The sequence below is a fragment of the Typopeltis vanoorti genome, chromosome 20 (genome assembly GCF_054136105.1).
Source record: "Typopeltis vanoorti isolate ZY-2024b chromosome 20, IOZ_Tvanoo_1.0, whole genome shotgun sequence".
NCBI classification, from domain to species: domain Eukaryota; kingdom Metazoa; phylum Arthropoda; class Arachnida; order Uropygi; family Thelyphonidae; genus Typopeltis; species Typopeltis vanoorti.
The window spans coordinates 66,619,365-66,636,871 of NC_143568.1; the positions used below are offsets into that span (position 1 = coordinate 66,619,365).

Genomic DNA, 17,507 nt, shown 5'->3' on the forward strand with positions numbered 1-17,507 from the left:
AGATAGTAACTCGCTTGCAGTGGTAAACAACATCCTCCCTAACAGCCACTATACTGCAGAGGCAATAAAAACAAGTACATGCCAGTGAATAAGGTATGAGCAGTCTGTGTAATATATTTCTCAACAAATAGTGCAATTAGAGACAACTGGGATAAAAACACACTAATTAATGAATCACATGTCCCCTCATACAGAAACTATGCTAATATAGACTGAAACAAAATTATGTTTTGCATGGGCAAACACAGTATCTAACTAAAAACTATTGTTATTAATTAGATGTGTGCGAGTTCAATTTCTCAAGGCAGCAATAAAATTCAACCGACCGTGTTAAAATTTGTAAACGTGTTAAAACTAAGAAATATATATATAGTGAATGTTATGGCAGTTTCACATATGGAATTCGGTTGAAGAGAGTTGGCATTTCAACTCAATTGTCACCTATGCTCTTATCTTTCGGTTGCGCGAACATTTGTTAATACCGCACCAATCATATGCATGTTTTAATAACCTGCCTTTGCTGTCTGTTTCGCGTTAGGCTTAATTACTGTAAAGGGAGAAAAGTCACAAAAGAGAAAAATGTTCCTGGTCCGGGGATTCCCTTATTCAGGTAATATTCACTAATTTCATGTTGTTAGTCTGTGGTGTGTCAGTATCGGTAAGTGGTGCTATTATTTGATCTATTCTACGTTAAAAATTTAACCCTGAGATGGATAAGTGGCTGATAAAAAAATAAATAATAAAAATTCCAGCAAACAATCAGAAGAAGCAGAAACAGACTCAAAAAAAAAAAAAAGGACAGTATTTCATATTTTACCAGAACAGTCCGCGTCGTCTTCAGCACCAAACGGTAAGGTGCAAAAAATGTCACATGAAAAAATTGGAAAATACGATCCTTCTTATTTGAAATATGGGTTTGTACCATCATATAATAATCCAAACAAACCTATGTGTGTAATCTGCTGTAAACAGTTATCAAATGATTGCATGCGACCCGGAAAACTTTGTCGCCATTTAGATACTGTTCATGGGGAATATAAGAGTAAGACAGTTGAGTTTTTTCAAAGAAAGGCTGAAGAATTAAAACAACAAACTAAATGTTTTCCAAAGCATGCTAAACTGAATGACAAATTAGTAAAAGTATCTTTCGAAATTGCTTTGTTAATTGCAAAAACAAAGAAACCTCATACAATTGGTGAAGACCTCGTCTTACCAGCAGCAATAAAAATTTGCGAAACTATCTATGGTTCCGAAATATCAGAACCTTTAAAAAAATTCCTGTGTCTAATAACACAATTAAAAGAAGAATAGATTGCATTGCCGATAATATCATGTCTACATTAATTTCACGAATCAAACAAAGTAATGCATTTGCCATTCAGCTTGATGAATCTACGGATAATACAAAGGACGCTAATTTAATGGTTTTTGCTAGATACCTCTATAATTTTCAAATTCATGAAGATCTACTGTTTTGCACAAAACTTTCCGGTACAACCAAAGGAAAAGATATATTTGAAAAAGTGAATAATTTTTTTAAAAAATATGAACTTGATTGGCAAAAGTGCATCGGGATTTGCACTGATGGTGCCGCAGCCATGACGGGGAGAATTTCAGGTTTTGTAGCAAAAGTAAAAAAAGTTTATCCGAATGCAAGACATGTTCATTGCCTTATCCATAGAGAAAACTTAGTATTTCGACAAATGGAGGAATCGCTGAGTAAAGTGTTATCAGAAGTTTCTACTGTAGTTAATTATATAAAAAATAATGCTACTAATTCAAGACTGTTTCGTATTTTATGCCAAGAGATGGATTCCAATTACGACACTCTTTTATATCACACAGAAGTAAGGTGGTTGTCCCGCGGAAAAGTTCTAAAACGAGTTTTAATATTGAAAGATGAACTACGAATTTTTCTTCTTGATAAAAATCCCATGTTAGCATCTCATTTTTGTGATCAAAATTGGTTGTGTTTCATTTCTTATCTGTCGGATTTTTTCGAAAAAGTTAATGAATTGAATCTTTCTCTGCAAGGAAAAAGCACCAATATATTAACACTAAACATTAAATTGCAAGCATTTCAAAGTAAACTTTCTGCGTGGTTAAAAACTTTTAAGGATAATAAAACGGAAATGTTTACTTCTTTTCATAAATATGTTAAAGAAAATAATATTTTACTATCAACAGAAAATAAAAGGATAATAATTAACCACCTCACCAATTCTATGTTTTTTTTCGAAAAATATTTTCCTAATTTGAATGAAGATAAAGAATATGATTGGATAAGAACACCACTTGCTCCTTCTCTACAATTTAGCAATCTTCCATGGTCATCCCAAGAAGAACTAATTGATATGAGAGCAGATTCAACCCTCGAATCAGAATTTCTTAACAGTGATTTATCCGAATTTTGGATTCGACGACAAAAAGAATGTTCTTCATTAGCAAAAGCAGCCTTAAATATGTTAATTCCTTTCGCATCTACATACCTTTGTGAAACAGCATTTTCATCGTTATTGGTAATTAAAAATAAACATAGGTCCTGCTTATCAATGGAAGAATTGGAAAGAAATCTAAGAATAGCCATTTCAAATATTTCACCTGATATTGACTATTTGTGTAGCAGTATTGAAACACATCCATCACATTAAATTGTTATTAAACTTATTTTATGTTTTTGATTCTTTCTTTATTACTAATCGTCTTACGTTTCATGTGCTTGTGTACAATATGCAAATGTACAATAACAATATATCTATTTATATAAAAATCTGAGATAATGTGCCATGCCAAATGTGTATGTAAGATGCTAAAAATGTAATATTTGCATTTGATTTTTGCAGTATTCGCTGCATATGTTTTTGGATATAAATTATAAATTAGTACTGAATATAAATACAATAAATATTATAATAATATATGTCGCAATTACAATTTTTTTCGTGGGGGGGGCGTGAAATATTTTAATTTTTATAAAGGGGACCCTGACATCCAGAAGTTTGGGAAGCACTGTTCTAGAAGATACGAACACATCTCTAGTTAATTTGAAGAATGTGTATCATAAGTCTTCATATCGCATTACAGTTTTCCTGCAGTTTGCTGTCAATTGACATCATCAAGCCTTGCTCCACTCAAGTTATATCTGTGTGATGGTGTAATGTTCAGCTTCGACAGCACTTCTTGCATTAGAACTGAAGCTAAGGGAGTCCAGTACATAATGCTTTGGCACAACCTCTATAGTCCTGAACTCTTAGTTGAGCGATATAACCAAGGGCGAAATACACAGCCTTCTGATTATCACATTCATATCTTTTAATGATGTCAACCATAGTTCATTTCAAATATTTTGATTATGTTTACAGTTGCACGAACCAAATAAGTGGGCCATGGCCGCAGATAATTTTAGTTATTTTGAGCCAAAGTAGCTGAAGTTGTGAATTTGTCATGTCTTGCCGTTACATGTTTTCACCAGCTATGTCTGGAAAAATCTTTTTACCTCTATCTGAAACTAATAAACTTAACTTCAGATAAGTTCATGACCTACAAATTATTCCTCGCATCGTTGACTGGATTTGAACCTTTATTTTGCAACAACAGCCTTTTTTTTTCTTTCGACTATACCGCTGAGTCGCGAGGAGATGATATTTATCGCCAAGTATGGCACCATTACCATATTCATTGGAAGATCGCAGTGATAAAAAAAAAAAAAAAAAAAAAAAAAATGCTAGACTCTAGAGAACGACTGGTTGATTGGTTCTTAGAATTACGACTGAAGCCACCAATGTGCTATGAGGTCAGTATACTGAGGCTGTTAATTGGGTATGTTCTTCTGCAATCTGTATAAAGGTGCTTTGCTTCTCAGACGGGATTCACACGCAGATGTTTTCAACGAAAATATTCGATACCCACTGAGCTATGGAGTCTAGAGCAGGAATACTAGCTTCTTTAAGGATATGCTTTCATGATGTTCGTTACATATTTTCACCTTTTCTTGGATGGATTAAAATAATAACAGTATGACATAACTGTTATCTGAGGCAATCATAACATTGTCTAGATAAGGTTTTAGTTACCTTTCACAAAACGTGTAATCACCTATTAGATTCATTTTATTCATCTGTGAATAAACTGAATACAGCATAAATGACGTCATGCTGTATTCAGGTGAAGCTCCTGGCTGGGAATTCTATGAAATACATTCGTTATTTGGAGTCTTTACTAAAATGAGTGCTGGAAAGGTTCGTACACAAGTGCTTATTTTACTTGAAAGATTGTTAGAAAAACGAGAATATAATATGGAAATATATAATCTGCGAATACAAATAGAATTCGTAATTATATCAAAACCTATGCTAAAACTGATCGTAATAAACATTAAGATATATTACTAATTGGGGGAACTTTGCGTCAGATAATCAATACATGTATAATAGGAATAAACTGGAAATATTAAAACTAGAAAAGAAAGCTTGTAATACTGTAATCTTTCTCCAGTACTTTTTAATATCCACTAAATTCAATAAGACACTGGCAACTGACAGCCTAAAGAAAACATCCCCTCGATCTCTTTCCTTTGGGTATGTATTCTTAAGGCAATACAGAAAATGACTTGAAGCTATCTTTGATATTAACAAAATGACGAGGCTAATCACTTAAAAGAAAGAAAGAAGACGGGAATTTGTTACGCCATCAGCTTCAATAGGATCAAAGTGAGCAAATTTGATAAAATGTTCTGACATGATGCAAAGTAGCTCCACTCAGGCTGGATGAAATGAAAAACATTTGACATTTAGGATCCTTATTTGTCCAAGTCATAAATTTTGGCTGAAATCGGGCGTTTCAGTAGCAAAAACCAAGCGTTGAGTTGTTCCGCTTCGAGCCGAATTCACTTAGACTATGAGGACTCAATATTGTATATCTTATTCGTTCATGTTCTTCTGTCAGTTTGCCTGTGTTGTTCGGTACAAAAATCCCGTCACTTTACTATAAAACTGGCTCACTCACCTTCAGTTGAAAAGTCCTTAAAAATCGAGGCTTCTAAGAAACCTCGTTACTTGGCTGTAACAAGCCATTGAGCGTGATATGAAAAGAAAAATGGAGAGATGAAATGGGAAAAACCGCAATTCAGTAGTTATTTACGCTTCGCTTGCGAAGGAAAAAAAAATTTAAATGGCAAAACTTTGTTAGGCTTTATTCAGACATGATCTAGTTAATATTAGTTAACAAGATTAGTAAGTCGAATTTTACTTTCTGCAAAAATAACCAGCTGGCCTGTCATAGCTGTGGATAGCATTCGATAGGTATAACAGGCTGCGAGTGCAGAGCTCATTAAGATATCTTCATTGTTAATAATCGTACACCGCCTTAAATACGCATTCCGATGATTTCGAGATGCATGCTAGAAATACGAAAAGCTCTGGATTGGCTGCTGCTAGGTGTTGTAATGCATCATTCTGAGATAGTTTGTTGAGTATTCCAATTAGTGCTTGCACTGTGTTTCATATCCCTGTTGATTGGCTTCTGCGATTTTCGATATGAGATGATGTGAAAGAGTAAACAATCCAAGTTTTGCTCTCTGTATTCTAAATGTTTTGCTTAAAACCCCGTGAAACTACTACAGCAGACCTTTGAAATGCTGCAAACAGCCACCATGTGGAAACTTCCATCGTTAATGCATAAAAAAAAAAAAAAAGATGGCTACGTCCAGATATCTCGGTGTTCATCAAGCATATGATAATCGTTTTCTTTGACTGTGAAGGAGCTGTGTGCAAACCAAACGAAACACTCGCTAAATGGTATTGCTTACGTGTAAGGGAAGAAGTGGTTTCTCATCATGATAATGTCTTTTAGCCTACTGCACTCTTTTGTGCAGCTGTCTTCAGCCAAGAATATCATCATCGTTGCTGTGTCTTCTGCACTCTCTGTGCTACACAGACCTGAATGCTTCCTTTTGATCCATGAATAAAATTGTAACTCAGGACGGATATTTGAGGCCTTTAATGTTTCATACATTCAAACGGAATTGCAGGTAGTTTGAAAGTGATATGAAAGAATGACTATTTATGATGTTTGCGACAGATACTCTAATGTGCAATGATTAAATTCTCATTAGATCTTATTTTTGACACTACAGAAACGTTTTAGGTAGTACCTCATATACCAGATTTTCTGTGGAAATTCTTCTGTGTTTGCAACTCTTCAAGTTGGGTACTACTGATCTCAGGTTCGATTAACATTTTTAATCAGTAAACAAAATGCATTGATGAGCTGAGATGCACTAAGTTCAACAAACAACTCAACCAATTCTCTGCTTTCTTCTATCTTTGATAGCACTCATGTACTTCATTGTAGTTCCTTTCCTACAATAATAAGCAGTCCTACTCAGTTTCAACTCATTCTTAATCTTCTATCTTAGATATCCATTGAAAATCATATTTCCCAACTAACCTTAACTTTCTGCATTTGAACGTCGCGTTAAATATTTTGACCTTACGATTCAAGACACAAACACGCCTTATATCAATTATGGAAGTTATATTAATATTCAATTTTAGAGAGTAGCACTAACAGGCCGGTATTGCTGCGGATTACATTTTACCCTTCCTTTGCTGTGGCCACTTGGAATAGCTGCTTCCGAATGAAAGTTCCGCCTTTGATCGTCAGCCATGTGATAATCGGATTTCTTTGCTGGTTCCTCCATTTCTTCCCCTTTGATCTTGACATAATTAATTGTGAAATTTCTAGCGTAGATTGTTCGAGAAGTTTTAATCATATTGGTAAGATTTTCTTCGCAATAGCGTTCGTTCTTTAAGGAATGAAATCTCGATGCCTTCCACTTCAGACATATTGATCCACTTTGGAAAAGGCAGGTGCGTAAAAACAGCTGATCTTACTTCACTTACACTTTGCACTGCTAGACGAGAGATTTAGTGCACACGAAGAGATTTCTTCTTTTTGCTTCTCTTGGGGATTAAGATGACGATGCATTTTCACGTTTAGCAAACGAAATCGCAAAAATCTGAAAACACCTCATTTTAAAGAGAACTGTCTATTTTAAAATATGTAGTCCTCACATGCCTACTTATGTTGTGGTTTATGGATGCATAAAGCAGAAAATAACTAAAACAAGTTTAAGAACATTTTTATTCTCAGAACAGCTTAGATGAATTAGCTTTAAATGATAATCAGCTTATTTTCACATGATTTAATACGAAATTCCTTAATAAGTATTGTAAACATAATCCAGTTCTTTGCTTCCTAGCTGTAAAGCAATTTAATTAGAAGAGAAAAAACAAATTAATAATGCTATTTATTGTTTCTTTTATGCTGCCTTGTATTTAATGGATTTAATAACGTTGCGTTATATTTTCTGTTTATATTTATTACAACAATAAATGGTGGAATAACAGATATAGATGGCTACGAACGAACTGAAATCATCCATTCTATAAAGGAACATCAAGAAAGCCATAATGAAATGTGATGCAAATTCCACCCAGAGAATTTTGATCTTTTGAGGAGAATGTCATGCGTATTCAAAATTTCATTAAGAAAATTGCCTGCATTGCTTGGTTTTATGTATGAAATTTTCTTATAGCATATTCAGCCAACTAATGAAATTTACTCTTGAAGCAAAAGACTCACTTACAAACAGAAAAAGAACGAATAACATATTAGAGCTCATGCATATGTACTCGTTTTCATACAATTTTATTTTAAATTGTGTAAGCATTTTCAAGTAATTGAAGGAAACTAAATTTCACTAAAACAGTCCAACAGCGGGTTAATTTTATTCATGAACATTACCACGGTAACCTGTTTTGTAAACACATAGCATATATTACCATACCAAATGGTCTATTCCAGGAGTACCAAAACCGAAGGCGTATTTGTAGTCAAAGTACTAGTTGGAATCGTGACTTTGCTTAACATCTTTTACCCGCGTTAAAACTTATTGGCAGTTTCATGATTTAACATACATTTCTTCCCACTTTCACTGATTGTCAGTCGAAAGTGATGAGCATTTATTCCACTTTGCGGTTTGATTCTCCAACTAATTGAGGATACTGGGATTTCTGTTGCTTCATGTTTGCTTCCTATATAAAACCACTTAAGTATTACACGTTCCTTATTCCCTTGATATAATTCTAGGAGATATTTATTTTTCCAAAGAAAAATAAAAGTTTTATTAAGAAAACATTTCAGGGAAGAAAATTCGATAAATATGACGTGCTCTTCAAAGATGTGAGTCACATCTAGAGATTCATTTTCAACAATTTTAAAGAGAAAACTAACTGGGAAATGGTTGAGTGGTTCGTGAGAATCAGCGAAATTTAATTGGCTGTTGATAAGTTGTTCGCATGTTTTTCCAAATATCGATTCCTGGTCTTAGTGGCTCTTGACTGTCGACCTCTAGTTATTCAGTCGCTGGAAATGTTTGGTAATACTGCGTTCCTGCGATTTTCACCTTCGACACGTTCAAGAAGGTTGACAAAGATTTCCAAAGTCAGCTGTGCCATAAAAAATTGTTTAAGAGATCGAGTCATTTTAAATTGCAATATTCGATGAATCTGTGGAGTATATCTGCAAGTATGTTACTTTCCTGTTATACAGATCTCTTCTTTACTTTAAAGTCGATAGTTTGCGCTCTTTTTTATAAGAACGCCTCAGTGTAATATTAACCATAGCTATTGCTATTGAATAATGGCATTATTAGGTGTTTTAGTTTATAACTTTTTTTTTTTTTTTAAATACCTGTAATGGATAGGTTACTGACAGAACAAAAAAGACTTATGTGAATTGCTGTAGGCAGTATGTAGTGATATAAGCTGATCGAATGACGTCTTACGGCATTTGGAGACCAGGCCTCTATGATATACAACACACATCTTTGAGGAGCACGTCATATTTATCAACTTTTCTGCATTGATTCTAAAAGGTTGTGAGATAATATCGATCTGATGTCTTAGATCTAGAATTACAATATACAGTATAATCTATTTAAAAGGTAAGGTGACTGGCGGGAAGAAAAATATTAAATACCGAACATTAACTGATAAGTATAAAGTGAACTTACGATTTCATACAATATTTTGCTAAAAAATTCGGCTTACAAAACCAGATAGGCTATTTTTTAAGTTAGGTAAAGATGGAAAAACAATTCAAGAGTTGACGCTTTTAAAAAGTAGTAATTTTAAAAGCAATTATCTAACTTTTCGTGTTTCATAGTTCATGAACTATACCTGGGACTTTGGAGTTAATTTGTAGAATTTTACCCTTTCCCTCCTTCACTTAAAACAGCACGGTTTTAAAAGTACGATGAATTATTCAAAATTAAGTCGATATTGAATACCACATTATTTCTTAGCCGAATAAGAAACTCAAAGATAGGAAATCTAATCTAAGAATTTCATGCCGAATATAGAAAACTATATAAAGTTCGGCGAGACCAAGCGTAAGCCAGCACCTGGTAGTGCAATGCCGGGAAACTCGTAGTAAAGGTGGAGTAAGCTCGAATCACTGTCTTTAGTATTTTCCCATAATGTAAAACACAGCTCCTAGAAGATGTATTATTGTTCTACATTATGAGAGAAGGTCACTACTCAGACCGGTTTTGACCTTTTTTGAGGTCTCGTCAGTGAGTAGGTAGACCTAGATAGTTTTCTATATTCGACATGAAACTCTTAAATTAGATTTCCTATCTTTGAGTTTCTTATTCGGCTAAGAAATAATGTGATATTCAATATCCACTTCATTTTGAATATATTTTACTTCGCCGAAGTGAAGCCTGTTGGCTCTTATTTCAGTAACGATGAATTATATTTATTGTTCATTCGGTTTCACTAGGGTTTCCGACTTGTTTTTGCTTATGCTTATTTGAAAACAGTCATAATTCTCTCAAGAGATTTTATATAATCGTAATGAAGTAGTGTATTGAATTTGAACCGTCAGTTTTGATGATAAATTATAACGTGTGCTTTAATTAAATAAAATTATAAATGAATAACTCTCTAACATCTTTTCATTACGCAAAGGGATTGATGGAACACCTTTTTAGCGCATTCATTTATCTCATAAATCATTAGGCAGCTGGCTTAGCTGAGGTCACCACCACAACTGTAGCCTCCTTAATTCATCCGATGATGCCCTTGTTTGGAAAAGTCTGGATTCGAATTCCTTCTAGGATGCAATGAATGCTTATAAGGCATTTTTTAGCTGAAGGTGAATTAGACGATATCGTCCGAAAATGGAGTTTTCTTTCTGGAAACTAGAATTTTTTTCATCCTGCAAACCGGCAACCAGAATACACACAGTTAGCAGACATAAAATATTGTACGCTGCCTCTGCGGTCTCCTTCGTACATAATTGTAAAATGCAGGTTATTTCACAAAGACCTGGTCGGTTCGAAATGTTTATATTTCTAAAGCTGCTATAGTAATCGTAAATGTAATTTAGCACGGACTACTACCAAGATTTTATGCCCCGAATTGAAAATTGCAACGATTCAGTGCGTACACTTGTATTAACATGAATTTCCTGGTGCAACGGTCTTGGCGTAAAGCGCTCTTGCAGTTCATGAAGTGTCCACGTTGGCGGTGCACAATTAGACAACTCATGAATATAACATTACTCTGCTGCTGGAAAGAAAATCGATATTTTATGAAACACTGTGTGTATATATTTATGTGAATATTACACCTAGTAAGCCATTGTAATTTAGTTGGTAATGACGAATTTGGGAATGATGCGAGTTCGAATCCCTTCCCATAAGTTTTGTTTATAATTGAGTTAACAGATCTCACACAGAAAAACAGCAAGATTTTTCCTCAGGGAAACTCCGGTTTTTTCTGGTAAACCAGCTGGAAGAATATATGCAGTTTTATATATAAAATATATTTCACCTTAAGCTTTCGAAATCCTAAAATAGTGACTAGTTTTGAACATTGAAGGCTGAAGAAAAACAAATATTACTCCCAAGTAAAATAAAATAAACCAAAAACATTTTATATATTTTTCAGTTATTTATTATTATTATTTTTTAATAGTAAAGATATTTTGCTATAACACCCAAATGTATAACTCCATCTTGACTTGAATACTCGCAATGCCTCTTGATACGTTGAATGAACCACTAGAGAGACATAGTGATACAGATTTTTTGCTACAGGTAGAGAAAGTTAACGTGCTAGGTTATCACAATTAAATTATCTGAAGAACCAGCTATTGGCGGTAATATAACGATACCTTACATGCAAGTCCCGAAAAAGGCCGTTGAGAATGATAATGAATTAATTATGATATCGGATCTAACCATTTTCTGTCAGGATAGGAAACTGTCGTAAGCTGTTGGCGTAACAACAAAAAAAAAACTTCATACAGGAGTGTACACGAATTGGAATGTCACGAGAAAAATAAATCTAGAATATGGCTCCGAAACTACCAGTGTTGGCATAGTGTGTGCTTTCTTCCTGAATATGATGATAAAAAAGGCTCTAGGAAACACGATATTTTACAGTTAAAGGAGAACGAAAACAAGTCCAGCCAGTTTGAAGTTGCCACAGCAGCAGAACTGCAAAAGGACACTACATGAATATGTACCAGTATCAAGAAGTAAACTGCTGCATAAACCTTCTCACAGTTATCCATACACAGTATAGTGCAGACAGGGTTATTACGTAGCCTATAATTTCCTGGTATGAACTGTGCCGGTCAAAAACAATTTGGACAAAGGAACCACATGTTTTATACGAGGTTGCCACACTGTGGTTTCAGTGCTGTGTTTATTATTGGTCGGTTCGTATTCGAAAAGCTTCATCTAACAAGACTGTAACTTCCTTTGTTATTTGACAGAGATATGGGAACAGGTTGGAATCATTTTATAACTTTAGCAGCGAAGATGCTCTGGTACCACAAAAATACAAAGAGAGACGGATGACTAGCCGCTCTTCTCTCTCTCTCTCTCTCTCTCTCTCTCGCCAAATATAATGTACCAGATTTCACTTTTTCTTTCACGGGAATCACATAAAAGAATGCGGAGTATCTTTGTCCATTTTACTAAGCTCCCACAGATCCTCTTATTTGTAACTACTGTTCTTTCTGCATATACAGGTGCGTACATGCTTGTCAAAAGATTTTGTCTTCACCTGCTTGCTCACTTTACAAAACTTATATTTAAATATTTACTGATTCATAGCAACGCAATGAAGGATGATCCTTGAACATCGTAGCAGTCTTACTTCAACAGACAATCCACGCCTGTCAGCGAGCAAGTGACAGTGAGAGAGAGAGATTGTTGTAGTAACACCACAACCTGGAAGGGACTATTAACGTTCAAGTGTCGCTGTCCGCGGCAGATATTCCATTCCCGCTGGACCCCGAGTCTTCCAGCTAAGTTATTTATAGTGTCAGTGTAATGAATAGACGGATCGTTAATAATAAAACTGCACACGAGCGCCTACTCTTAGTGTAGAACAGCGGGCGTTTGCTGACATGAGATAACGAAACAGCTCTCTTTTCTAAGTTCTTCACTCAAATGCATACTCGAGTAGGAATTGATAGATTTTGCTTTTCATAACGGCATGCATATGTAAGTAGAAAAAGACAGTTTTTTTTTTTTTAACTCATAATGACCTCTTGTATGTTTTAATAGAAATTGACACGTCATCAATATTGATGTCTATAGAATTAAAAGTGCTTTGAAATTCGTATAATTCCTTTTCATATATGTTTATAGGTCTTAAAATTTAAGATGATGAACCTTTTGTTTTTGGAGGGGGGGGGGTTCGATGATTTCTTCTGAAAATTCGACGAAAGTGTTCTTACACCTGTTTCAATAGAACAGAAACGCAACATAAACTTAAAAAATATTGTTGTTATACTTGCTTGAGGGGAGGCGAAAGAGGACTTTTGACGAGGACAGACGTATTATTTTATACTGACCCTGATTAGATTGCATACAAGGTTTTTCAGGAATCTCACATTGCACTGGCACAGTTTGACTCCTACTGTCCCCCTCCCCTGCATGAAACATGTAAGAGGTCTAATGGCCGGCAGGCCCCACCCACTATGAGGACTATGGTGGATTTAAGGTTTTATAGGAAGGTAGGCTTTCAATCTGTGGTCAAGTGAGATACTGTCACTCCTTTCCCCATTTAGTAGGACGCTACAAGTCTAAATATTGTTGGTAGACCACCTTGGTGTACAGGATTTTTTGCTGGCAGACCCCTAGCCTTGCGAGATTATGTATACTGCTCTCAAATAATTTCAGCCGGAAGGAGATCCCCGCTCCGATATGGAAAACATCAAGGAGCAGATCCGGATCCTTAATAAGGAGCAGTCCCTAGAGGTACTGAAGCTCATAATGGACAAGTTTCATTCTGACTGTCTGGGTTTTATAAAGCAGTACATTCAAACTAATGACCAGGATGGAGAGGAGGAGGAGATATCACAAAGAGAATTCATTACTGTTCTGTCACCAAAATCCCCCTGTCAAAACAACTCACAGGGGGAGCATTCTAACAAAAGACGTAGAACTACAGAGGACCAGATGGATGAAGACTCACCAACACCAGACGTCCCGAAGAAAACTGAAAAGGTTCCACCTGTTATATTAAGGGAGACAAGGACAAATAGACCACTCTCTCATCAGCCCTTAGGGAACATAAAATCTCATATTCCTGGGCTAAAAACCAAGACGAAGGAGTCAAAATCCAGCCAGCTTCAGTCACTGACTACAGACACATGACAAAGCTAATGGATAACAAAAGTCTTCCTTATCACACATTTGCTTTACCCAGTGAAAAAAAATCTGGAGGTGGTACGTGGGGCAACCGAAGGTGTCACCTCTGAAGAAATCACTGCTGACCTTATGAGTCAGGGCCTAACCCCAGTCAAAGTGAGCAGGATGCTCAGGTCAGATAAACGGCCAATGCCACTGGTGCTAGTAAAGATTGACAAGACACAGAAAAGATATATGAACTGACCGCTATCTGTGGCCTCAGAATTTCTACTGAGCTGCTAAGGAAAAAGTCGTCAGCTGGGCAGTGCCAAAGGTTTGACCATGCCCAAAAACTTTGCAAGGCAAATTTCAGGTGTTTAAAATGCGGCGAGGGCCACCAGACCATCATGTGCACCAAGCCAAGATCCACACCAACTAAATGCGCTAACTGTGGAGGACCTCACCCTGCCAACTACAAGGGGGGGCGTTACACATCCAAAGAACCGCGTGTCAGCACTGCCCTTCCAACACCCTACAGCGACGCTCAAGTCAGCAGTGTAGGTCGCACCCCAGTCCAAATCTCCAGTTCGACAACTCAGGAAAGAAAATAAGCTACAGCAATGACCAAAACTTATGCCGAGGCCGCACGAACTAAGGTTGTTCCATCCCATGAACAAATAAGCTCTAATCTAACATCAGTATTAACTCCCTCACCAGCTACCATGTTACAAGAATTCAGCATGACAAATCCTTTGTCAATCTCCACGAAAAGATTCCTACAAGGTACCCACTCAATTTTGACAGCCCTCATTTCTTTTATTCATTTTATAATGAATAAAAGAAAATTCCAGCTCAACTCTCTCATGATCACTGCATGGAACGCAAATGGGCTGAGTAACAAAATTCTGGAATTGCAAGAGTTCACTCACAGACACAATCCTGATATAATATTAGTTAATGAAACACATCTCAGACCAGCTAATAACCCCAGATTACGGAACTACATAATGTACAAAACAGACACTCACCAGCAGTGGAGGAGGTACAGCCATATACATTAAAAACTACCTAAGTCACAATGTCCTGACCAATCCACAAACCAAGAACCTAGAGATGACAGGCGTTGAAGTTTATACTAACAATGCTGGCAGTATCAAAATATATGCTGTATACAAATCCACCCAGCATTCCATTACTAGTATCTGACTTGGACTCCATTCTCGGCTTCACAGACTCCATCATCATGGCTGGTGACTTTAATGCCAAGCATACAGCTTGATACAGCTCCACAATCAGTGACAAATGTCGTACTTTAAACCATTACTCAATGCAAAATTCTATTGTTATAGCTAGACCCACAAAGCCCACCCATCACAGCTCAGATGTACTTGACATAGCCATCCTCAAAAACATCAGATACCAGTATCAGTTGGAAACATTAAATGAACTTTCTTCCGACCACAACCCCATTCTACTTAAACTCGGTGCACAAGAGCAATTCTCTCCTCTACACTCTTTCATATCTTGGGACAAGCTCTCCAGAATTCTCCTAGACTACATTAGCCCAGTCCCTGCTATTCACAATAAAGAGGAGATAGACCTTGCTGTAAACAACCGAACCAGTCAAAAAAAAAAAAAAGCAATAAAGTTAGTCACCCAAACTACAGTCTTTCACCCTACTGGTCGGATCCCCAAGGAAATCATGGATCTAATCAGATTGAAAAATAAAGCCAGAAAGAGGTACCATAACACAAGAACCCCACAAGATAAAACAACTCTGAATAACCTAAAAAGACAAGTCCGTGAAGCTCTCATAAACATCGAAACCAAGATTGGGAATCCAAGCTCACGAAGCTAAACCCAGAGGACAACTCCATCTAGAAATTCTTGAGAACTCTCCGCACTAAAAGGCAACTTATACTCCCAATTCAGACCAAGAAGGGAATAGCCCATACTGACAAGGAAAAGGCAGAGGCTCTGATAGACAGCTTCGAAACTCAGTGTAACCCCTCTTATGAAAATTTGAACATCAATCTTATCTACAAGATTCACCGCCGAGTCAAGCAGGCTATAACACAACAAAAGGATGATCCAGAACCTATCACACCCACTTCTCCAGCAGAAGTTATAAATATCATAACATATTTGAACAACAATAAGGCTCCAGGTCCAGATTGAATCACAAACAAAATAACCAAACTACTATCCAGAAAAGCTGGGGAGTAGTACATCTAGTCAATATAATCAATGCCATCCTCAACTCAAGTATTTTCCCTTAACATGGAAGATGGTGGATATCACGCCAATCAAAAAGATTGAAAAGACCTTACAGCTCCCTGAAAGCTACAGACCTATCAGTCTTCTGTCCAGCCTTGGAAAGGTTGCGGAAAAAGTAATCCTTACAAGGCTTCAATCAGCAACGGATAAATTAAATATAATTCCTAATGAGCAGTTCGGATTCGGAAACAACCATAGCACCATACAACAGATACACCGACTGGTCGAATTCATCACCAAAGGCTTCAACTGGAACCTCCACACAGCTGCAGTCTTTATAGATGCTGCGAAGGCTTTTGATAAGGTGTGGCATCAGGGTCTTCTCTACAAGCTCATCACAATCAATATACCAATTAATCTTGTAAAAATAATTCGCACATACCTCAAAGACAGATTCATGCAAGTCAAAATAAATGAAAGTGTGTCAACCAGACGCAAGATCCTGGCAGGTGTACCGCAGGGCTCACTCCTGACTCCCCTGCTATTTTCTATCTACATAGCTGATATCCCTCAAAACCCAAGTTCAACAATCACTGCGTTATATGATGATGATACTGCATTATTAGCAAGATCTCTCAGCCATAAACTAGCTATCAGAAGACTCCAAAGCAGTATTCATACCTTAGAGAAATGGTTGATGGACTGGAGGATCCAAGCAAACCCACAGAAAAGTTCCGCCATACTGTTCGCTAGAAAGAAGTTTCAGACCAAGGAAGACACATCTGCTAGGAGTTAAGATTCCATGGCAGAGCGAAGTCAAATATCTCGGCGTGATGCCCGACAAAAAAACTACAATTCACCAGTCATATAAAACACATAAGCTCGAAGACATCCAAAGTAATCGCACAGCTCTACCCCATGATCAACAGAAGAAGCAAACTAGATACTCAGAACAAACTACTCATATACAGGATGGTAATACGCCCAGTCATCACTTACGTATCTCCTGCTTGGAGTCATACCTCGAATACATATATTCAAAAGCTGCATAGAATTCAGAATAAATGCCTGAGAATGAGTTTGGATGCCCCATGATTTATCAGAAACTCCCAGATTCACAGAGAAGTCAACATTCCCTACATCACATCCCTCCTCCATGACTTAGCAGAAAAGTTCTTCACCAAGACAAACAATCATCCAAACCTGCTGATCAAGCAAGCTTCAGGCTACAATGAAGCAGATTTCTGCAAATACAAAAGATCCAAGTCAATTCTATGCTCAGCTGAACACAGCTAATCTTACTGCCCTTTCAGGGCGAGCTTAAAGATCAATAATTCTCAATTCAAAGAACTTCCTTTTCAGACAAAGGGGAATATGAAAAGCATTTATGCCTGCACCCATCAAATCAGTATCGTTATGCGTTATACTTGCTTAATGCTAAAAATCCTGATGTCCATTAATAATAATTCAGTACTGCAGTTGGTTTGTAAATGCGAGCAAATTTACTTATCGAAGGTTAACATAGAATCACCTCTTACTGAAGTATTTTTACCTCTGAAGACGGAATTTTGTT

General features: G+C 36.5%; 1 protein-coding gene across 1 annotated transcript in view; it reads left to right on the forward strand.

The window, feature by feature from the left end:
• LOC150095530 (receptor-type tyrosine-protein phosphatase epsilon-like) overlaps positions 1–17,507 on the forward strand; it is an 858,461-nt gene that overhangs the window by 248,132 nt on the left and 592,822 nt on the right. The window contains exon 4 of the mRNA XM_090410701.1: positions 2,266–2,519. Coding sequence (XP_090266827.1) covers positions 2,266–2,519 — 254 coding nt within the window. The remainder of the gene's footprint in view (positions 1–2,265; positions 2,520–17,507) is intronic.